This window comes from Podospora pseudocomata, chromosome 3, assembly GCF_035222375.1.
Source record: "Podospora pseudocomata strain CBS 415.72m chromosome 3, whole genome shotgun sequence".
Taxonomy (NCBI): Eukaryota; Fungi; Ascomycota; class Sordariomycetes; order Sordariales; family Podosporaceae; genus Podospora; species Podospora pseudocomata.
In genome coordinates, this window is record NC_085887.1 from 2,158,064 (window position 1) to 2,180,924 (window position 22,861).

The 22,861-nt window shown below is 52.9% G+C and overlaps 6 protein-coding genes across 6 annotated transcripts; 2 read left to right on the forward strand and 4 right to left on the reverse strand.

The window, feature by feature from the left end:
- Positions 1–1,356: 1,356 nt before the first annotated feature.
- Positions 1,357–1,752, forward strand: QC762_306157 (uncharacterized protein; the record flags this gene model as incomplete). The annotated part of the gene is made up of 1 exon (XM_062888910.1): positions 1,357–1,752. One exon carries the CDS (start codon positions 1,357–1,359, stop codon positions 1,750–1,752), a length of 396 nt encoding a protein of 131 aa, XP_062744838.1.
- A 2,375-nt stretch (positions 1,753–4,127) lies between these two features.
- Positions 4,128–5,616, reverse strand: QC762_306160 (uncharacterized protein). The gene is made up of 3 exons (XM_062888911.1): positions 5,367–5,616; positions 5,221–5,283; positions 4,128–5,153 (listed from the first exon to the last, which is right to left on the reverse strand). Exons 1-3 carry the CDS (start codon positions 5,484–5,486, stop codon positions 4,644–4,646), a joined length of 693 nt encoding a protein of 230 aa, XP_062744839.1. The 5' UTR covers positions 5,487–5,616; the 3' UTR covers positions 4,128–4,643.
- A 2,508-nt stretch (positions 5,617–8,124) lies between these two features.
- Positions 8,125–11,670, reverse strand: QC762_0054520 (uncharacterized protein; the record flags this gene model as incomplete). The annotated part of the gene is made up of 1 exon (XM_062883535.1): positions 8,125–11,670. The coding sequence occupies one exon, from the start codon at positions 11,668–11,670 to the stop codon at positions 8,125–8,127; it is 3,546 nt and encodes a 1,181-aa protein (XP_062744840.1).
- Positions 11,671–12,733: 1,063 nt separating this feature from the next.
- QC762_306180 (uncharacterized protein) lies at positions 12,734–15,567 on the reverse strand (the record flags this gene model as incomplete). The annotated part of the gene is made up of 3 exons (XM_062888912.1): positions 12,734–15,058; positions 15,116–15,149; positions 15,225–15,567. 3 exons carry the CDS (start codon positions 15,565–15,567, stop codon positions 13,270–13,272), a joined length of 2,166 nt encoding a protein of 721 aa, XP_062744841.1. The 3' UTR covers positions 12,734–13,269.
- Positions 15,568–20,394: 4,827 nt separating this feature from the next.
- On the reverse strand, positions 20,395–20,706 carry QC762_0054540 (uncharacterized protein; the record flags this gene model as incomplete). Its single annotated transcript, XM_062883536.1, has 2 exons — positions 20,395–20,511; positions 20,611–20,706. 2 exons carry the CDS (start codon positions 20,704–20,706, stop codon positions 20,395–20,397), a joined length of 213 nt encoding a protein of 70 aa, XP_062744842.1.
- A 180-nt stretch (positions 20,707–20,886) lies between these two features.
- Positions 20,887–22,781, forward strand: QC762_306190 (uncharacterized protein). Its single transcript, XM_062888913.1, has 2 exons — positions 20,887–21,493; positions 21,562–22,781. Exons 1-2 carry the CDS (start codon positions 21,358–21,360, stop codon positions 22,347–22,349), a joined length of 924 nt encoding a protein of 307 aa, XP_062744843.1. The 5' UTR covers positions 20,887–21,357; the 3' UTR covers positions 22,350–22,781.
- Positions 22,782–22,861: the final 80 nt, after the last annotated feature.

A 22,861-nucleotide genomic window follows, 5' to 3' on the forward strand; every position in this document is an offset into this window, starting at 1 on the left:
AATATCCACGGCGAGAGCAGCCGTGAAAAGGAGAACGGCCAAAGCCATGAGGGTAGAGAGCGTAAATGGCATCACTATGCCAGGTAAGGTACTGTAGGGCGTGGTGAACAGGCTTTAGTGAAGGGGTAGAGGGTGTTGTGAACTGATGGCAAAGGCTGTTACCGACAAGGATGGAAACAGGTTCTCTGGGGTGCCTTTGCTGCTCGCTTATGGGAAGAGAAAGAGGATTCAGGGGAGTAGTAAAAAGTCACTATATACTTATGGATTGGGGCTGGAACGCTTGGGCCCGGTGAGCAGTTCTCATCAGATTTACTGGATATTAGATTCAAGTGGAGATAATAGGAGCAGTTGCACGGTCTTATCGTAAGGGAGCCAGCATTTTTAGAGATCAGAGTGTGTTGATATCAGGCGGGAGATCGCAGAATACTTTAGACGAAACTATGAACCTCTCCATAGAGACGTTCTCAGTGGAGATAAGAGCAGCAGCAAAGTGGGCTGGTTGAGGTGAAGAGAGCAGGGTCAGAGAATTCTCTTCCGCGCGCGGTTTAAAAAAACCAGACGACGCTCGTCATGTTGAGGAGCGGTCAAAACGTGACACAGTGAAGGGTGTGTTTGTTCCCATGCGAAGCTTGACAAACCGCATAGGCTCTGTGACAGTAGTGAGCAACACATCTTGTTGATTCCCAAAGAGCACTTACTTCACGTCAGGGTATTGAGCAAACCAATATTGACTGCCAAGAAGAGCAACAGAGGTCCATATCGGGACTCCGCTAGCACAATGTTTTGGAATAGGGGCAAGCAAGCCTTCGTAAGGCATGGGGTTCATCCAAGTGTTGAGGATAGCCATAGCATGTTTGTTGTCCATGACAACGATACGGCCCCTTCGGTGAGTCAGCATAGATTGACTCTTATCCTTTTCACACCCCCCAATCAGTCACCAGCCCTCGTGGGGTAGAAGAGTTGTTCAGCATGACGATAAGTCTGTCATTGAGATTATACAAGAGCAAGAAGCTCGCTAGAACATGATCATACAGACTCTTGACTGCTCGAGCAAGCTCTGGATTGTGGGCATGAAAGTCCTCACTGGAGTAAGGAGGTAAGTGGCTCACTGTCACGAGTGAATAGTTCAAAAAGACCTCTGCCCCATCCGGTAACACCGTAGCGAATCATAAGTCCCGTATCTAGATTTGCTCCCCGGTCAAATATCTATACAATGAGTGCCACTACCCATTCTCTTTCTCTCACTAACATCCAGCAACAAAGACCTCTGACAACCAGTCTTTCACTCCTCCACTCTACCAGCAAAGGCATCCCTCCCTATTTAGGTATATACCCCGATCCACCATTACCCCCAAGATGAAATTCCTCGCCTCACCTCTCATCATTGCTTCGGCCCTGACCTCCATCTTTGCCTCCTCCCTCCCTGCTTCCCAAACCACCTTCGAGACCAAGGTCACCCAAGCCCGCGATGTCACCAGAGCTGCTGCCGCCGATGGCCAGTTCTTGTCTGGTTGTGACAACCCCAAGCTTTGGTCACAATCTATTGCTTGCCCGGACAAGAACGCACACGGAGCTTGCAGGAACCCACACCAGGATCTGGAAGACTGGCAGATCAAGTACGCTCATGAGTGGTTCAAGGCTTGCCAGGGGAGGGCTTATACCTTTCCTAAGGATGACACCGCCAATTCCAATGGAAAGTGTCAATCCGGGATTGTTAACTGCCAGATTCTTCCCAAGGAAAGCACAACTTGAGGAGAGGATATCTATTTTGGCTTAGAGTCAGGAGCATCGTAGTTAGGAGATGGATGATTAGATGGTTGCCACAATAGCTTACCTATGGAAGTCAAAAGTTTCCCTTGATTGTTGGGTCTTGAGCACTCCTTTCCTGTTTTTACTCGTTTGATCAGCTTCTGCTACACGTTCAGAACTCATATATATTTTCTCTACTCACATGTCCACAGTTATGTGCTTACCTACCGTAGAGACTTACCTTCACACATTCACACCTGATTTTACATAAGAGAAAGTAGGTAGCGGAGAAGCTGGTGGGACCGCTACGAACCAACAAACCACTGCCCAACACAAAGTTTGGACAGGCTTCCGAGGTCATCACCGGATACATTGGAATTCAGGGCGTCCCAAGACGGTTCACACAGCTCAGCATCGATAATGAATCAACAGACAGTCTTCATAGCTGTCCACCAAGTTCACCAACCAGCTGCCTCCGGACATGTGTGAATCTTTGGGGCGCGATGGGCGTGTTGTAGCTAATGCGGGTGTCATCCAACCCAATTCTCCTTCTCCTTTCATCATCTGGCACCATAGCCACCCCCTCACATGTTGTATATACGACTTTTCTTGTGGGACACCTACAAAGGGCCTGCTTTTCACCAGACCCACACCTGACTTGCTCTTAAGGCTGGGTTTGCTTACTGTTTACTTTTACTCCGAACAACTAACAACAACCAACTGTAATATCAATTTGTCAACTAATTTCCCTGCCTTTTTGGCCTCGCTTTCGCGGGCAGTGACTTCACTAGGCCACCGCCCTACATTTCCCTTTCACATACCTGATCTAGCAACCTTACCTTTCGCCATCTCATCCCAGCCTCCTACCCACACCTAGGCTGTGAGGAGCTCCCCTCCTATCGTTGGCCCTGGAGCGCACCATCATCGCCACGACCGTCTCAAATTCTACGACGAGTTCAACCCTCTCGGCAATGCTGGTCGGTATGGATCCTCCTACACGCCGACAACAGCCTGCGCCCACCTGGTTTCCGTCCGTATTCACAAGTTCTACAACAAGAACCTGTACCTGTGGTATGTGACCTTTAAGTTCCTCCCCTTCACTTCAACACGTTACTGACTATACTCCAGGACAAAAATAGTCGGCTATCGTTGCACGGCGCGCTCCCTCCTCTCCCTACCTTCACCCTCCCGAGGGCATTGACCTCGAACACCCGCCGCCGCACGCTTGACTTCTGCCCCCCGACGAGCAGCGCAAAAAGATGGAGATGCCCTGGTCTGCCGCCAAGAGCGGCCAAACCGGGGGTCAACGGAGAGAAGTCATGTTACCTCTTGTCCAGGGAGCCAGATCTACCTACCAGTGTTGTGATGCTGAACGGCCTGGGATCGTTTTTTCGCCAATCTCGCCAAAACCACACAGAGCGGTAGCTTTTTGTGAACTGGATCCCCAACGGCAATATGTCTCTCCAGGTCGAGGACATCAGCGTCGATGACATGGATGCTTGGACTTGTACCTTTGGCTTTTTTTTTTTTGTGGAACGAATGCTTCCAGGACATTACGTGCGCCGTGGTGGTGATGGGGATGATGGGGCTCGTCTCATGTAAGGGGGTAAAGTAAATAATGAATGTGGAGTTAGTTGGCGGGGCGATGGAAAACGACGTGAGGGTTGGGGTTTTGTGATATTGGGGTTGTAGCATTGGCGAAGGGTGCAGAGCTAGTGTAATGAGATTATTGTATGCGATATAAGATGAACATGAGGGAGGGATAGAGCTTGCTCAGATGTACCTCGGATGGTGGTAATAGTGAATTTAAAACATGTACGAGTTTTGGCGGTCCGGTTGTGATCATGCAGTGCTCCCACATCCTCCTGGCTTTGACAGCATCATCTGGATACTCGCCTGTGGAAGAAGTAAGTTATCTTAAGGGCTCCATGAAAGCCTATGTGAGGGTCTTGACCTTGATAGGACATCCAAAAAGATTTGCCCTTGACACTGTGTACCACATGGATGGGCCTGGTCGTCGACTGTCTCCGGACACGATAGGAGAGCTCTTAAATTTTAAATACTCTTGGTTGCTGTGTTGTTCTTGGGCAAGCAAGACCTATTCTCAAAGATCCGCTTCACATGCATTCCAAACCAATTCCGCAATCACAACAAACCATGAGGCAAAAAAGACATCATCCGCTATGATTCAAGCGATATGCAGGAACCAAAAACTCACTCATTACCCACCCACCTCTTCAAGACCCCTTGCATTGCGGCTGCACAATCTGAGACATCTTAGACACCTCATCCAGCCTCCCGCCCGCCACCTCCGGACCGTTTTCTCCTTCTATCGACATCTCAACTCAAGTCTCACACCCACGCTTCATGCATACCGACGCGAACAATATCAAAATGTAATGATACGATTTCATAACCATCTATTTCATCCCATCTATCCTTTCCAAATATATATACAATTGAAATCCAGACCAAAAAAAACAACTATTTCTGCCTGGTAGTAAACAAAACAGGACACAAACAAACAGTTTTCTTTTCTCTCCGTCACCCTCCCTACCTAACCCAGCAGAGAAAAAAAAGAAATAGTCAACGATGCCGTATGAACAAACGAAAATGAAAACAAAAAGAGTGATTGTTTCGAACAAGACGACCAGGCCGTGAAGATAAAAGATCCATATCCAGATTTGCCGAGTTTGATAACTGTTGTCGTGTCAAAAAAGGGTAGATAAAAAAAAGGATAAAGCTGTTGCTGCCGCCCCTTACATGACTAAGAGGAAGACGAAAGAAATTGGGGTATCGGGTATCATCAGTCGCTGCTTGTCGCCATGAACTAAGTGTAGTACAATGGTTGTACACCCGACCTGCCAGCCACTTGAAGATTAAGTCTGCCGGGCCTAGTTGGCGTTGGCGGGTCTCTGAGCGGGCCTCTGAGCGCCCGTCTTGCCTTCCTCCTCCTCCTTCTTGTGGATGATGTAATCCCCGGCGTTGATGGCTGTCTCACCGATGAGGTAGAAGGTCGTGGCGACAACGGCCGTGGGGTAGGCGGTCCAGGAGTCGCCGCAGCTTTGCTTCTTGGTCTCAAAGATGGAGAGAACGTATTCCTTCACGGAGCGGCCGGCGTGATAAGGAGAGAAGATCATCTGTTTGGTTCCCTCGACGATCTCGCCCGGCTGCTTCTTCACGACAGGGAACTTCTCCTCGATGACCTCGAGGGTCTTGTCGCCGACGCTGTCGACTCGTTCCACATAGGGGGCGACGAATGAGTAAGGGCCGGCGAGGTAGGGGAATACGTTCTGGGCGAGGGATTGGTAGACACCATTGCTGAGGTCAACGGCCTTGGAGCCGACGGAAGTCGATTTGACTGTTCTCACACCATCTTGGACGCAGGGGTATGTGAGAAGGTGCTGTTGAACATAGGGGTAAGCTGCTTGTTGAAGGATTGGGAGAGGAGATGGTGTTATCAGAACATACCCTGATGGTAGCGGAGTGAGGGGAGTCGCCGTTCACTACGTTGGAGGTAGGCATCTTGTAGACCTTGTGCGGCATGTTAGAACTGACGAAAGAGTGGAATGGACAAGGAGTGAAGCAAGAGGAAGATGAATGGAAGAGGGATCTACCTGAAATATATACCTGGGCGGGGGCAATGGCAATGATGGAAGGCGAGGAAGAAAAGGCGAGAGATTGTGGTGGGAAAAGGAGGAATGCGGTGATGGAATGCCAGGAAAGTTGTATTTCATGTGACAGGCGGGCGCACCAAGTTCACCGTTTGGACCCAAACCTTTTCTTTCATGGACCCGGCCGTCCAAGCGGTCCAAGTTGGTCCAGTTCCTAATTCATCTTTATCGCCAGCGTGTGACGGGACTGTCGAACTAACCACTAAGACGAGGCATAGCACACCACCCCCTCCCCAATTGCGCAACAGGGAGCTCTCTTATCGACCCCACTTTTTCACAACCCCACCATCATTCACCCACCACGCTTTTTGCCTGGCATGTGAAAAAGCACTACAAACACACACAGCCTTGGCCGTTGCTTTTCAACAGCCTGGGGAAATCTCCCGACATGCTGGTCTCAGATTGACAGGGACAATTGGGATATTGCTTGGTTAGTGTGCAGATGGCTAGTAGACAAAGAGCATCAGAGACATCATCTTCCTCCTGCGGTTCTGTCCTCTCTGATAAGCTTGATTGATGATGCAGCCAGCTTGCAGCTTCCTGGGTTGGTTACACATCCCTCAGGCTGGGGTAACCGCCCTGATCCCACATCCGACGGCGGCAGTCCCCCTGTGTCGCGCAAGCGTTGTCCGATGTCAGATACCGAGCCATTGCCAGCCCAATTCGAGTCCGTCTCACAAACCTATCGACACCATGCCATGGGATCTCTTTCGATCGCCCACGTCTTCTTTCCAACCATTAACTTGACCGAGGCAGTTTGTTCGAGTCAAGCTCAACCTCCGAGAGATGCCTCAACAAACTCCGGAAGGCCCGTCTGCAAAGCAACTTTGTGTGGCGTCGAGCCGCGCAAACCAACAAGTGGCATGTTTCTGCAACCTCACTTCGCCTGTAGAGTGACATGCATCGTATGCATCACCAAACCATGTCAGTGGCATCGGGAAAAACCAGTCGAAAGGACCCCCCAAGTAACCAGGAACCCGCTTCCGGTTTAGCCCAGGACCCACTGATCCTCCAGACCCTTGTCAGTCTCTCGATCACATGTAAGTCAACCACCTCCCTCAGAACAACCCACGTTCTCGAACAGCGAAACGCTATTTTTTTTCTTTTTTCTTTTTCCCAGCTTCATACGAGGGATTCAGCGCAAGTAGCTGCATCGCCCGACTCGTTGGCGCCACTCCCCCTGGGTTGAAACTCAATTCCGTCCCTCCAAAAGATCGCCAACGTCATTGACCATCAATAAATCCCAGTGTGGCATATTATTCTTTATGCTTGGTGTTCCAGAAATATGGATCCCCAATTCGACAATAATCAACGCAAACGTCAAAGACTGAAACAGACAAAGTCATGTCAAGAGGCCATCCAGATCAGGAAGAACCATGGCCCAGCCAAGCTCAACTCGGTTCCCGCCGAAGGGAGCTATGACGGCAATTACGTACTCACCTCGCAATCACCATCAATAGCTCTCTTCCAGAGGCAAAATCCTCATCCAGGACTTTGACCTCTCGAGATCACCAAACAAATCAAGACGCCACGCCTGAATGAATGAATTGTGCATTCGCCCTCGTCCCTGACCCACCCACGCCGCGGCAGCTTCCTTCCCGGTAACTAAACCCGGTCGGTGATCCGATAACGCTGAACAAGGGCCAAAAAAAGTCCAACCCCTCCCTGACAGGCCAAGACCGCTCCAAGCCGCGGTGTGTCGGTATGCCCCTTGCTTGAGAGGTGAGTCCAAGAGGTGATTATCTTTTTTGACAGGTGGAGCTTTTTTGTGCTTGGGTTTCATGAGGCTCTCGATGCAGAGAGGCTTGGAGCCGGCAGTTATTTCCATGTTCCGTAACCAGCAAGGAAAATCGCGAGGCTTTAATGAATGAGCTGATCAATTTACAATATATGAGAATGATCGTTTTCGTGGATGAGGCAGTCATTTTGGATAGTCTACTTGGGGGCTGTAGCTATGCTCACCAGAACTCAATCAGCACCATGCCTTAGCTCTCTCGTGGCCCACAATCTCACTCACAACTAGCAGACCCATAAACATATTGGCAAGCTCCCAAGGACTTACCTGAAAGCCCTCGTCGCATCAGACCCTTCTTCATGCTGCCTCGCCCCTTCCCTCTCCCCACCATGGCCCCTTCCCTCCCACCATAGAACCTTCCCCACCAGTAGAAGCACCTTCCTCCCGTCTCAAGAATACCCCAATCGTACCTTCCTCACTCCATCCATCATCACTCCTTCCATATCTTTCACTCATGGCTCCTTCCATACAGTTTCATGCTCCCTGTATAAACATTTCTTCTCCTCGGTTGTGCGTCTGAACTCGTAAAATCACGTCAAATCATCACAGCAAAACACCGGATGCAAACCAGCACATCCAACTCAACACGCAGAAGCCATAGCTCTCCTCTTCAGCGTTCATATCTTGTCTATGTCTATATCTCCTCTCTTTACACAACACACATAGTATTGCTACCAGGGGGTATCAACCACAACAAGAAAGAAAGAAGCCACCTCCATACCCTCTCCCATGTCCCTCCAGCAGCCAATCTTCTCTTTCCTTTCCCTAAACTCTCCCCCAAAAAAAAAAAAAAAAGGATATGATGCTACTCTTCAATCTTCCCACTGCCAAAAATTAACCCTCAACAAAAGGAAATGCCGTCCCGGCTATGCTGTGCTGTGCTGTATGCTGTTGTATCATAACTCATCACCCACCACCACCACCACCACCACCACCACCACCACCACCACTCGATATCCCCACCAACCCCTCCACACTCAACAACCCATCACTCCCACTCACACTCCTACTCCCCAGTCCCCCCCTTTCAGGTCCAAACATGGGACTAGGACAAGCACTGCCCACCCTGCTCAAACTCCCCATCCCGCTCGGCGTCGTAGCCCCACTGGCCATCTCCCCACTCACCACAGCGGGTACCGCACCCGCCTTGTTACTACCACCACCACCACCACTCCCCCCCAAAACCAAAAGACTGCTCTCCTTCTTCAGAGCCCTCGGCCTGTTATTATTCCCCCCCTTGCCATTCACCTTATCCTGCTGTTGAACCCTCCTCCGCTCCGCCAACCTCTCCTCCCTCAACCGAACCTGCTCCCTCTCCAGCTCAATCGCCCTCTCCCTCCTCGCTTCAATATCCTCCTTCTTCACCAACCTCCTCAACCCCTCGCTCGCCTGCACCAAGCCGTCAATAGAAATAGCATGGTTCGTCATCTGATGGTTAATGTACGTGTACACCCCCGCCGGGCTCCCGCACCCCAAAAGCTGGCCCTCGTTCAGCTTCAGCAGCGCGAGCGCCACCTGGAACAGAAACGCGCCCCCGTCGTGCGGCGTGCAGAGCACCACGTCCCAGACCCTGAACAGCGCTTCTGCAGACAGGCAGTCGGTAAAGATGGAGAGGAACCACTGAAACGTCATCGTCTCGAGGTCGATGCCCAGGTCGTCAAAGTGCGCCGACAGCTTCGGCAGCACTTCAGAGACATACTGGCGGAGGACGACCTGGTCTGCCCTCGACGCAAGCAGCGAGTGGTCAAAGTACCCCGACGGGAGGATCTGCTCGACCGTGGCGACGAGGATCCAAAACGCGTCTTCCGACGAGGGCGTGATAAGTAAAAGATTGGCAACGACGAGGTTCATCCCCTGGCAGTACCCCACGTCCGGGTTGCGGCGCGAGTAGGCCAGCAGAACCTCGTGCAGCTTGCCCACTCCGGGCCCTTTGCGGAAGAATATATTGTCGGTGAGGGTGCGCGTGATGTCGGCTTTGATCTGAGCAACGACTTGGGGGTCGTCTTCCTCTCCGGGGCGGCTGACCAAATCCTCGTAGTATCCCGGTATGCGCAGTGCTTTTGCGCCGGAGCACTCTGACCAGATCTTGGCTCTCATGGCCACGGGGATGCCGCCCAGCAAGAGCGAGCGGAATTCGGTTGCTTTTGCCCTGCCGACTTTGCCTTGGACGCCGAGGCTGGCGACGCCGATGAGCTCCCCGTCTCCGAGGCGAGTTTCCGGCATGACGGCCGTGGCTCGTTGGAATCTGGCTTCTGCTGCTGCTGCTGCGGCGGCGGCGGCAGCTTCGCCGTCCCGCTTCCTCTCGGCGCGGACCTTTCGAAGAAACTCGTTCCAGCGAACTGTCCTTTCCCTCTGAAGCGAATCATGCAGCCTGTTCAGATTCTCCAACAGCAACCTCACCGGCTCGGCATCCTCCTTCGCCGGGGTCGTCGATCCAGGAGGCGTCCCCACATCCTCTTCTTCAACCCCTGCCGGGGCAGACACCGAGGAGCTCAAGACCGAACTAACCACCGGCTCCTGGTGCTCCTCCATCATCGGCGCGATCGACACCGTCGTCGTGGTAGCACTAGGCAAAAACCCCCTCTCCTCCGACATGATGCTCGGCGAATGCCCCGGCGATTTTGGTGGTGGTACCTCCCCTCCCTCCAAAACCTCGAACCCCTGCGCGCTGATCAGCGGCGTGTGCGAGAGCAACTCAGTCGGAAACGTCGCAATCTTGAGGTAATCCTGCCACCTCTTCGGCTTCGCGTTCTCCTCGTTCCCGCCTCCACCTCTCACTTGCTCCTCGGTCGTGGTCCCCGAGCACGGCGTGTCCGGCCTCCCGCTCTCGCTCAACACGTCCCACCTCCCACTACTCGCCCCGTCATCATCCCCCGCCATCACCGGACTCATCCCTCCCCGTCCATTAGTCAACATTTCCGTCCTACTCCCCCTCTTCCCCTGCTTCGCCATCTGCGCCGCCTCCCTCTGCCTCTTTTTCCGTCTCTGGTCGTAAATAAACCCAAACCGATCGGTCAGATACTCTGACCCGACAAAGTTATTGTAGATGTGCGTCAGCGTAGGCGGCTGAGCCTCGGGCGGGAGGATCGTGTCCATCTCGACAGGTCCATAGCTCTGATGTCGTAATATCGCAGTCTTTCCCGGGCTCGCCCCCATGGTGTCCCATCGTTCGGGAACTTGCCCTCTGGCGGGGATATCCATCGGTCTGGTGCTCCCACCGGCAGTCGTTCGTCTCATTTGCATGAGCGCCTTTGGCCCGCCAGCCTGCGCCGACACGGCCCGGTTAGAAGCCGTAGTCTTCGCACTGGAAGCGCTCGATCCCCTGAGCGGACCCCCCGCCTGCGTAGCAGCAGCGCTGCTAGCACGGCCCCTGCCTTCGTTATCCCTATTCCCCGCTGCGCCGCCAGCAACAAGCCTCAACGCCATGCTCGCCAGAGAAGGCTTCCTCGCCGCATGAGCAGAACTCACACTTGAAGCCCTACTGGAGCTTTGTTGTGCTTGCTCCTCCTGCTGTTCCGCTGGTGGTTTAAACCAATCCTCGGGCATCGACTGCCTCGCCCCTCCTTTCACCGCCGTCGTCTCCCCCTTCCCATCCCCCTTGTTAGTACCCGTCCCACCCCACAAATACTCCTTCCACCCCCTCCCCGTCCCCTTTTGCTGCTGCTGCTGTCCAGTATTTGCACCCCGCTCTTTGACCACCCTCCCCTTTATCGTCGCATCAAGCCTCACATCCCCCTCCAGCGCGTCCCCGATCAAATCCTCCAGTTCCTCGCCACTTCCTTGTCGTCTCTGGCTCCTCACTTCCTCAAGCAGCACCCTCAACCGGGTCTCGAGATCAAGATTGGAGAGCCCACACTCGAGAATGATTTTTCTGAGAGCCCGCTCTCTCTCGTCGGCCCGACGACGGAGCAGAGCGATTTGCGCGTCCCTTGCTGCTAAGTCCTCTGCGATTTGCCTTACTAGGTTGACGGCCCCGCCCTGTCTGGCGATTAGACGCTCGATGTGGCCGTCATCGGCGTGGTGGAGCGCGCCGGGGAGGCGGTTGCGGTAGGGGGGGGAGTCTTCGAATAAAGGGCCGGCGGTGTGAGGAGTGGTTAGCAAGGTGGGGATTATTTGTTCGGGTTCGAGTCGGGGTGGTTGTTGGTCGATTTCGGAGAGGAAGGTGGATGGTTTGCGGGAGGGGGTCGTGCTGCTTGGAGGAGGAAGGGGAGTGTTGCCACTGTCTTCTTCTTGTTGGTTGTTGTTGAGGAAACAGCATGTTTCTTCTTCTCGCGGGGAGAAGGAGGGGAAGGAGGTTAGGGATTTGCTGTCTTCGCCTCCTATCACTGAGCTTGCTGAGCTGGAGGGGGGTTGTTGTTTTTTGGCTGCTGGGCGGCGGGAGGTGTTGCGGGAGCGGACGGAGGTGTGGGATTGTTGGGAGATTGTGCGCTCGAGAGGGGGGGAGAGGTTCATTGTGGTGGTGCGGTGTGCTGTGGTGTTGTTGGATGGGGATCGAAGGCTTAGCGGCAGGAGAAGAGGGGGGGTGGCATTGTTTTGATTTTTGGAGGTTGGAAAACAATTCGTGAGGGCGGGTGTTTGTCGGTGGTTGTCTGTAAAAGTATTAACAAAACACTGCTGCTGTCGCAAAAGGTCTTGTCAGTCAGGTCGCATGAACCACTGGTGTTGTCATAGGGGCGGCGGGCGTGCGGCGTTGGGAATGCGGCGGGCAGTTGTAACTCCAGCAAGGCAGAGCTGCTCGGCAAGTCAAGTGCTTGCAGCAGCAGCAGCAGCAGCGACAGGCATCCTTTAACTAGTCTCCTCTTCCACCACGCAATCCACAAACGTGGCCCGTGCTTTTTCTCCAGCAACAACAAACATCAAACCTCAAACCTCAAACCTCGAAGAAAAAAACCCAACCAAGACCACCTCCCTCCGCTATACTATCCCAACTAATTCTAGAGTACTGTTTGCCTATCTAAGCCTCGATCCTCATCCCCTTTAGTACCCGTTTCATCCTGTCATTCTCCCCCAATGCTCGACCCATTCCCCCTCGCACTATTAAGATAGTGCAATTCCGAATCAAGTCAAATCCTTACCTAAGCCCCAACTGCCGAACAACAAGCTTCACCTGCATTGCGCACCACTACTAGTGGCTGTCGATCCTTTCTCCCGTCGCGCCTTGTCATGACAATCTTTACCTTGTACATCACCAACTCACGCTCGTGAACCGCTGTCATGACGATTCCCTTGCATTGAAGAAAGCACTACATAAAAACACATAAACGGCCCATTCAGTGTTCTGGGCCGTAGCGGCAAGGCGAGCTCGTCCCTGGTACTGTGTCCTGTGCTCGAGTACCATCAACGGCGTCAACTTTCCTTCAATAACCAGCGTCATCTCTGCAGCAACAATTCTCTATTTAACAAAACACAGCAGTCTGTTTTCAGTATCCGGTGGTCTGGCCAACTCAGCCAGCTGTTTCTGGAGCTTTCGGTCACCAAGTCCAGCCGAGGCAACAAGATATAGTATGGTCAAAGCCTTGAAGATTACAACTGCGAAACCTCTTTTTATCTAACTTTCCCTGTTGCCATATTCAACCCTTCCATACAGGCACTCCCACCCCGAGTAATTCCATCTCTGTTACTATACCGACTCCACCTCTCTCCTCTCAAACACTTTCCCCTGAGCTTCCCAACATCCCGTCTAGCTAACCAGCAGCTTTTATCTTAACCTCTCTTTCCATCTCTCTTTTCATCTCCAAAAAAAAAATCTTTTGTCTTTTGTCTTTGTCTTTTCTCTCTGTATGTGTATCCAACAACAAAAAACCCTGGTATCATACCTACCCCTACTCCAAATCATTACCCCCCCTTTCCCTATCACTAAATGCTCAGTGTAAATGAACAAAAAGTCAAAACATGAAACTGATACTCTGTATCACAAAAAAAGAAACAAACCTGATGTCCAACCAACCCCACCAAAGAAAAAAAGAAAAAAAGAAAAAAACACCACAAGTCACACATGGTATACCCTCTTCCTCTTACTCCCTCTTAGGCACCTACCTAGTTATTAACCCTCTAAATACGCCCCCCCTCCCCCAAACTACCAACATTACCCCTACCCCCAGTCGTCCCACCCTTCACCGTCCCCCCAGTAACAGTATCACTACTCCCACTACTACTACTACTACTCCTCGGACTAACCTCCTCCCCCTTCCCAACCCTATCCTTATCCCTCACACTCCCAATCGCCTTTCCAATAGTCCCTGTCCCTTGCTGTTGCGCCGTAGTCCCACTCCAACTCCCCCAACTCCCCCTCTCCTTCCCAACCCCCGCACTCCCCCTCTGGTGATGATACAGCGTTCCCCCCAAACCCATCCCCTTCACTCTGCCACCATTACCCGCCTCACTAGAGTAATTACTCGACGAACTCGACACAACCGACCAATGGTTCCCATTCCCATTCCCCCCTGCTCTTGTCGTCCCAACCGGAGGAGTAGCCGGCAAAGCCCTAGTAGGAGGCGGGCTCAACGGCGGCGACACCAAACTCCCCGTACTACTACCACCACCACCACCACCACCACCACCAACCAACAAATCCGGAATCTCCAACGGTCCATCATGCGGTCGTTTCGGACGCGCAGGTGACGATGATGATGGACTTTTCTCAAAAACCCCCCCAACACCACCACCACCAAAGAAATTATTCGTTGTCGCCGCCGTCATGGAAGATGCCGCACTACCACTACCCCTCCCACAATCCTTCACAAACATCGGAACCGGCGCAGGAATAGGCGGCAACCCACCCGTGTACCCCCCAGGCGTCCTCTCATGTCTAGGAACCAGCTTCGAAGTCGTGGGGGTGCAAATCGGGCTTGACGGGAAAACCCCGCCTGTGCTGTGCTGCGGCGTGAGGGGCGTCAAAGGGGGTGAGCCCGAGCGGGCGCCTCCTCCTGGGCGGAGGATAGACGGTAAAAGAGAAGGGATGAATTTTCTCTGGCGGAGGCGGAGAGGCGGGGTGATGCCTTGGTTGCTGGCTGTTGTTCCCATCAGGGAGCTTGCCGGTGAGATTAGCGGTGTTGGGTTGTTGCCGCCCCCCCATTTGCCATTGTTGAGGCCTAGTCGGGAGCGGAGGCTGCGATGGGGGGGCGATGATTCGCCGCCGCGTTTTCGCTTGCGGAGGCAAAGGAACAGAGCGCAGATGAGCATGAGGAGGGCGATGGTTGCGCAGACTGCGATGGCGATTTTGGCTGGGTTGGAAAGGCCGTTCTCGGCTGCTGTTGCTGAGGCGACAGGGGCAGAGGTAGAGGTGGATGTTTTTGATGCTGCTGGGTGTGTGGCTGATGAAGTGGATGATGTTGAAGTTGTTGTCAGTAATGTCGATGTCGTCAGGGAGGATATTGACGAGACAGCAAATGTGCTCGCGGGAAATGATGGGACAGGGAAACTTGTTTCCAGTCCGTTCATTGGCGGTAGTTTTGTTGGGTCCGATGAGGTCGATTTTGTTTCTGCCGTGAATGTAAATATCTCTGCCGTCGTCGGGGTTGTTGTGGGCAGAGGGGGAACAGCCTCCGTCTGTTGGCTCTCTGGTGCCATGAAGGTATTTGCCAGTGGAGGACGAGAAAAGTCAGACTCTTGCAAAACAGAGGTCGTACCTTGTACCGTGCTCACAGAACCCAATCCCACACCCACAGCCGTCGCAGATGCTGCCGTTGGCAGCAACGCCGAAGACTCCCATGTCACCGACGACGTCAGCTGCAGCCTCGAAAACGAACTGTCCGTACACGAACCCGCTCCATCCCCCTCGGTGCTGCATTTGAAGTCCTCGTGCGGTGGTCCAGGATCAATAATCGGTTTGAACCCATTACTGCAAAACATCGTCAGCAACCTCCAAGTTGGTCTCAAAAAAAAGAGGAGGCCTCACTTGTCACAGGTGGTGATGATCGAATCAACATTCGCTGTGTACCACATCTTAGCCTTCTCGTCCGAGACAAAAAATCAGACCACCTCGCCTCCGCTCTCTTGTTACTCACGATCTTGCCCCAGTCCCTTGCTCTGGTCTATCGCTACCCCGCAAAACGCCGAGTCGCACCAGTAAAGGGACCAAAACCTGTATTCAGCAACCTCGACACCTTTGCTCGTTGAGTTGAGATTGCCGCACACGTCCGCCCATCCCGACGCCGCTTCACTCCATCCCGGGCTTATCGACTGCAGAAACTGCGTCTTACAGTTGGATATGCACTCGCTCCTGTCCTCGTTCCATGCCCCCTTTTGGATCTCCGCCTTGTTGATATGACACTCGCAGCTGCCGTCCTTTTCCTCGTTGTGCTGCTGGTCGACCACTTCCACCGAGATCCCTACTCTTGATCCTTCCATTTCTCGAGGTAATGTCGGTGTGTAGTAGTAATAGTAGTCGGTGATCTGACCAGATCAAGACTCCATGCGACCTTCCCCCCCAAATAAAGCCTTGTCTCCAAAAGAAAGAGATTGAGCTGCTGTGCTTCAAGCCTAATAAGCCCTATACAAACGAACAAGTCGGAGGCAAACAGTCTCAGCTATACCTGTCTGCCTCCGAAAAGCAAAGATGCCCAAGCAAGGCAAAGGTAAGGTGGGCAAGCCGTGTGTCCGTTTGATGGATGATGAAAAGTCGCGATGTGACAGGTCCGAATCAGAGTGATCAAAACGAAACAAAAATCTGGAAAAGTGAGAGAAAACGGAAAAGGGGTCAGAAAAAGGTGGGCACGGGCGCAACAGAAAAAAAAGCATTCCCAGTCTATATATCCCATCACCACCCCCTCCCTCTTCACAAAATGATGAGCCCCATCTTGTGTCCCCCGTTTTCTCGAAATGGGGCAAGTACCAGGCCCGTGACTGCTGAGCGATGGCAACACAGCGTTGCCCAGAGGTACGATAGATGAGCAGAGATCAGACGGCTGCCCCCAGTGCCCCATTTCTGAACGGGAGGACGGGCGGCACCACCACCTCCTGTGCGTGTGTGTGTGTGTGTGTGTGTGCTGGTTCCAGACAGTGGGTCCCCTAGACAGACGGGGTTTTCGAGACGCGGATCAAGGAAGAGCAAGGTACACACACACGCACCTGCGTAATGGTAGGTACAAGATACCCACTACTCGCAAGCCAAATCCCCCTTGGCGACAAGTGGACTTACCGTTACACAACCGCTGCACCATCCCGCCGCCCGACGAGAATAGTCTCGTATGAAGACCGGAATGCAGGACAAAAAATCTCACATAGTCGAAGACTGACGAATCTGCAACCACCCGTCCCCCCGCCCTTCCTTGTGCGCCACTCACGCCTCTTCTCTCTCACCCAATGGCTTCCTTCTTTCCCCACGCAACCCCGTCTACTACACCATCAGCTCTCCTCGATCAAAAAAAAAAAAAAAAGGCCATGTGGATTACCGTGTAGGCTTGCATAAAACAATCCAGGTACCGCTCGCCCTCCTGCAGCCTTCTCACAACCCCCTGTCCCCATTCTCTTCTCCCCTCCACCCCGTCCGTCGCCGTCCGTCCCGCCCACACACACCCAACGGAGGTAAAATCTTGGTAATCTCAAGCCTGTACCGTCGATCCCAGATTCGCGAAAGCCGAAAAATGAAACGGCGAATGGCGTGTTCTACCGTCTCCCCTTCCCGTCCGTTGTCGTAGGTTCATCTCCATTCCCATCTCCATGACCCAACCATCTTGTCCAAACCCATTACCAAATCACACCTTTCTATCATCAACCATTCAAACCCAGCAAGCAAAGCCTGGGGGGAACTTTCACGAAACCCTCAAACCTCGTGTTATCCTCCCTTTTCCCAACGTCGAACAAACCCGCCTCTCCCAATTTCAGCCCACAGTCTCACAACCGCTCCCCACCTAAGTAACTCCTCCTCATCACCTACCCAAAGGGCTTCCTCTCACCAAAATCCGTTGTGCACATCACCGCACCTCGGTGTAATAATCCCCCCCATTTACCCAACCAACCTGCCCAACCTTTTATTAACCTTTCCATGCACGTACAAGCAAAATTACATCTCCTCCCTCTGCCCTCCAATGAACCCCCCCCCTCACACAGGTTTTCCCGCAGTGAGACCATCCCACCCGCACCCATGGTCAGGTCAGGTCAGGTCAGGTCAGGTCAGGTCACGGCAACCAGACAGAGAAAAAAAACCTGTCGTGTGTTGATGCAGTACATATGCTGCGGAGGGGCTCCTGTACCCTCGAAATGTTTGCTAAATAGAAACGAAAAGCTCATGCTTTAGCCCTTGGGTCATGTTTGCTACTATAGCTCCCCCCCTCCCCCACCCCCACAGTTGGGCTCTCGAAGATACTGGGTTTCACCGTCATTTTGGCAAACTCATCAGTTGTTCACTACCCGTCAACAATGGTGCGTCATCGAGGAGGAGGAGGAGGAGGAGGAGCAAAGCTATGAGGTCATCCCAGTTTCCTCCCAACCACACACACATCCTGTGATCACAACGGCTGAAAAGCCACCACCGTTTTTGATCCTTCTCGTGGAGTAGGAGGCTGAAAAGATCCTAGGTGTACTGTGAAAACCCCCTCCCCCCCATAGAAGCCCAGAAAATATTCTCGAAATCCAGCCGCAGGAGTTGCAGTCGATGGTTGGCGGCATGAGACAGTTGTATTCCATGCTTCCACCCGAACAATCTGAACAAGTCGAAACAATCCCCCTCCCCCGTACTGCGGCTGATAGAGAAGTAAAAAGACAACTGCCGGAATTGATAAGCCGGCCCTAACATCTCCGAGCAAGTGGTCTGCCTCTCTGGTGACGCGGCCTTCTAGCTACCAACCAGGCACAAAGGTTAGGGGGGTTAGAACCGTACATAAAGCGGTGGTCGAATCATCGCATTTTGACAGTCATGCATACGACCCCGAACCTGCATCTTGAAAGAAAGACATCTATTCTTAGCACTCCTGTCTTGCTTCGATCGGGTCGGAAGACGGGGCGCTTCTCCAGCCCTACTAGAAGCAGCCACTCCCACCCCTTTCTGCACATGGTGAAAAAGCCCAGGTCGGCGACCTGGAAAATGGTGTCGACGCCACCCGCACTTTCTTCAAGACAAGCCAGCTTCGATCGGCCGCCAAGCCAATAGAACTCGGTTCGACAGAACCTCGTGTCCGAAGTGTGGTGGTGGTGATGAGCGTGCGGGCAGACAGCCCGAAGGGCTGGAAGATTGATGGGCTCGTGGCAACAAGGTGCTTCTGAAAAGAATCCAATGGCTGGTGGGTGTGCCATTCCCTCGTGTTGGGTCGATGGCGTTCAAAGGTGTGTCGAATGCTCCCGTGTTTGAGCTCCGATCGAGCCAGCCTCAACGTTGATATTGCGACGTTGACGGCATCGACATGTTGGGGACCCCAGTCTACTCAACAGTCTTTTCAGCTTCATCTTATTCTCTCGTCGGTGCAGCTTTCTGTTTTAAAAGCCTCGCCATTCATGATTCCATGCACATAAGCCTCGCCGATGAATTCAGCCGTTCCGTCACTGCGTGGTCGAAGAACCACAGGCACCCTACCACCACTCACAATGTAAACTTGATCATTCGGTTCTGTGTTTCAAGGAAGCAGACAGAGATATCCTTTAACTGTGGCTCCCATCCTCCGCTCTTTCACTTGCGATAAGTACGGAATGAAGTACCCGTAGCTTTGCCGCCTCTTCCTGGTATACCCAAGCAAACTTGCCGTCTTGAACAGTTTATCTGCCTTCTTGTCTGCCTTCATGGCCATAAGCCTCCTGATCGTTGATAGAGCAGGAAGCCAGTCATGAAAGGCCCTTTCCGTCTCCTCTCTTCCACCGGGCATAAGTGTGCCGGTGCACAATGTCTGGCAGAATATTGACATGGCATCTGCTGAGATGGGGTCAGGATTCGTTGGATGGAGCTCCTTTGTAAAGCTCTCCCACTCAGTATAGACGGCCAAAAAGGGGATACTCACAACCAAGGTCTTCCAAGCAATGCCGAACAACTCCACCATGGACTCCCTAAATCCCGAAGTCTCTCCTGCCTCTTCCACTGTGTAAGGCACACCTTCGACAATGTCGAATTGGCGCTGTATGGGGGCCAGACGACCAACAATGTCGATCACATGTCCTTGAGCACGCCAAGATACAGGCGGTGACCCCTTCGAAGCATGTGTACTCCGAGGTTGTCCAAGTGCGTCGTATACCAGAGGGGAAGCGATCGCGAATTGTACGCTCCAGTCTGGAACCCATGAGGGACCCCTGGGTGCTGTTGGCGTCTCAACTTGGATGCAGAGACCCAAGATATCAAAATTCCCAGAAACAGTAATGATTCGAATAGCAGCATCCCGACATACCTGGGCGGCAGTAGACCGGTAGTCCGGTGCGACCCCAGCATCTTCAAACCGACCACCAGAAAAGCTCAAGACACCAAATATCTTGTCTCGAAGGTCGGAAGCGTCACGCGCCCGTGTATGGATCAAATGCCCGAGAAGCTCATCGGCAAGGGTTTGAGCTTGGTGTTGTTGCCAAGTCCCGAATCCGTTGGACGTCCTCAAACACTGCCGTAACATGCGGGATACTAACCCCGAGAACATCGACGGTCCAGGCTGTCAGATCTAGGTCTAAGCCATGCTGAATGGCGTCACGGAAAAATCTCGCTCCATCTGATGCGGCCCATTTACCATTAGAGCTCGTTTGGCGACAATGATTTCCTGAGCAGTTCATACTCCCTTCCACCACTTGTTCTCAAAGACGGCATCCTCCACATTCATATCAGCCCTCAGCTTCTTGTAGATCTCGCCTTGGTGTGGCTCGACTTTCTTGCCCAACTTCTTCATCTCGACCGCCTCCTCTCTGAGCATCTTAAGAACAGCAAAAGCTTTCTTTGTGTCTCTCTGGGGAACATCTTTCGATTTTGACACATGTGCCTTGCCGAGCCGGATAGCGCATCGTGATGCACTGCGATATATCTGACCCATCATGTTGATCTGACCAGGCTTCTCGTCGTATTCCTGCTGATTAATACAAATTGCATCAACCCAAAGTACTCTGGGACGGCCAAGCAGCCTCAGGTTCAACAGGCGCTTCTAAGGTTCAGGCCAATCTGTAGAGTGTCGCCGTTGACCTGGATAGGGGTCGTCGGCGAGGCATCGCCCTACACGTAGGAGAGGGCTTCATAACGGTCCACCGCGGGCGGCTAACTCGGTGACATACAGCTCGCATTCAATATCTTGTTGACGAGATCCTGGCAACAGACGAAGAAGCCTGATGCTGGTAGTCGAGTCTGACAAACGGCGTGTATTGATGAGGTTCCGTTACCGCCACATTCTCTTCGCAATCCTGGATCGCAGTCAGTACAACGGACAGCTATTATGAACTCTAAATGGACAGACGAGCTGCGATAGGTTCTTCCTCAGACACGGGTTAATCTTCTGGCACTCTCGCGTAATATTCTTCGTAGTAGGCTTCCGATAAGATGGGCTTCACCGTGTCCTTGAGGCCCTGCCAAGCACCGGCGATTGTGTATCTGGACATGACGAAAGATGAGAGATAGCGTGAGAAGAACAATTGAGATGGGATGAAAGAGCGAAATGATAAGGTTTGAGACAAGTGCAACTTCAAATTGGGCTGGCCTGATTGGTGACTGCTGCCTAAGTATATCGATGCTTGAAGGAAGGCGCAAGCAGGAGGCACTGCCCAACAACTGCTCATGAAGAAGGCGCGATGCTGCATGTGTTTCACCGACACACCATCGGGCGAAGACACTTGAATAGCCATTTTTACGAGGCGAGTTGGACTCTCGATGCAGTCGTGAACCAAAGTCTTTTGTCTTCAATTTTGCGCAATGCCATCGTGAACCGCCCCAATGTCATAACCCCCAAACATGGCCATGCTCCCATGGTCTCGCCAACAACATCAACAAAAAATTGGAGTCGTCAACGAAAGTCCATTTGGCAATGGAGATGAGGACGGAATTGGTTTTCCCAACCGAGACATTGACGTCGGATGCTCCGTTGGCCTCGGCTCGGCCCCACCTAACCGCATCCCCGCCTTTCACACCGAGCATTACCGTCTTACATGCTCAACCGTCCATCTCATTAAAAGGTCCTCTCAATCTTCTTGAATTGACGAGAAGTTCACCCTGTAATTCCTCACGTCCCAGGTAGTAGTTAATCTTCCATCACAATGTCAGACCAAGCCAAACGCCGCCTCGAGGCCACGGCCAACCACCTCTCCGGCAGCTCCAGCCTCGCCCCCATCATCAAAGTAGCCCCTGAATCCACCACCCCCCGAGCCGCCGGCAAGGTGGTCATCATCACTGGTAAGTTCATATATCATACCCTTCACCTATGCTCAAACACATCAACATAGGGCTAACAAACCTCCCAGGCGCCAACTCCCTCCTCGGCATCGGCCGCGCCTCAGCCCACCAATTCGCCCAAAACGGCGCCCGCGCAGTCTACATCTGCGACTTTGACCCCTCCAACCTCGCCGCCCACAAAGCAGAGCTCACAACCCTCTACCCCTCAGTCGACGTCCACACCCGCCAATTCGACGCCGCCCACGAGCCCTCTGTGGTCGAAGTCATCAACCACGCCATGAACACCTACGGCAGGCTAGACGTCTTCTTCGCCAACGCCGGCACCATCGGCCCCAACGCCCTCTTCACCGACGTCGACCCATCCGGCTTCATGGAAACGATGCGCGTCAACTCTTTGTCTGTCTTTTTGGCAGCCAAGCACGCCGCCCCGGCGATGCAAAAGACCAGTCCAGGTAAAAAGGTTCCGGGGGGGAGTATTATTGCTACTGCGTCGGTGGCGGGGTTGAGGAGTAATGCTGGTGATACGAGCTACTCGGCTTCAAAGGCGGCGGTGGTGTCAATGGCGCAGACGATTTCTTATCAGCTGGCGGGGACGGGGGTGAGGATTAATGCGCTGTGTCCAGGGCTGATCGAGACGGGGATGACGGCGCCTGTGTTTGAGATGGCAAGGCAGAGGGGGACGCAGAAGAAGATTGGGCAGCTGAATCCCCTCAAGAGGGGGGGACACGCGGATGAGATTGCGAGGGTGGCGTTGTTTTTGGGGAGTGATGAGAGTAGTTATGTGAATGGGCAGGCGTGGGCGGTGGATGGGGGGTTGAGTGCTGGGCATCCTTTTGTGCCGGGGAGGTTGGGTTGATGTGTGAGATTGGTAGTGGTGACGAGTCGTGATTATGTGGTTAATGAACATGGAGGGATGATGAGAGATCTGGTAATCATCGTGAGTGAGATGAGGTCGACGATAATGGACTTTTTACCGGGATTACGGACGAACAGGATATCGAGGTCGACTGTAAACACGTAGAAGTCTTGCATAGATGCATCTATTTGTTTCACCACAGAGGAATATCTCTCCAACTGTCCCATATCGGTTCTCGGATGTGGTAAGAAGTGTGCGATCGGTGACAGCCAGGTGTCACGTGCGCAACACGTGACCGAACACAACAGTGCAGGCCTTGAGGAATGGTTTGCGGGTACCAGAAGCGGTTAGTGAGAAGCAAGAACTGGCTTCGTTCGAAACCATCCCCTATTTTGCTCGGTGTTATTAATTCCAGGCTTCATTTGGGTGTGATCACGAGAGCAGTCTCCCCCCCAAGCTTCCTCAGATTGGTTCATTTGGCGAAACCAGCTGCGAACTGCGGCGTGGGATTT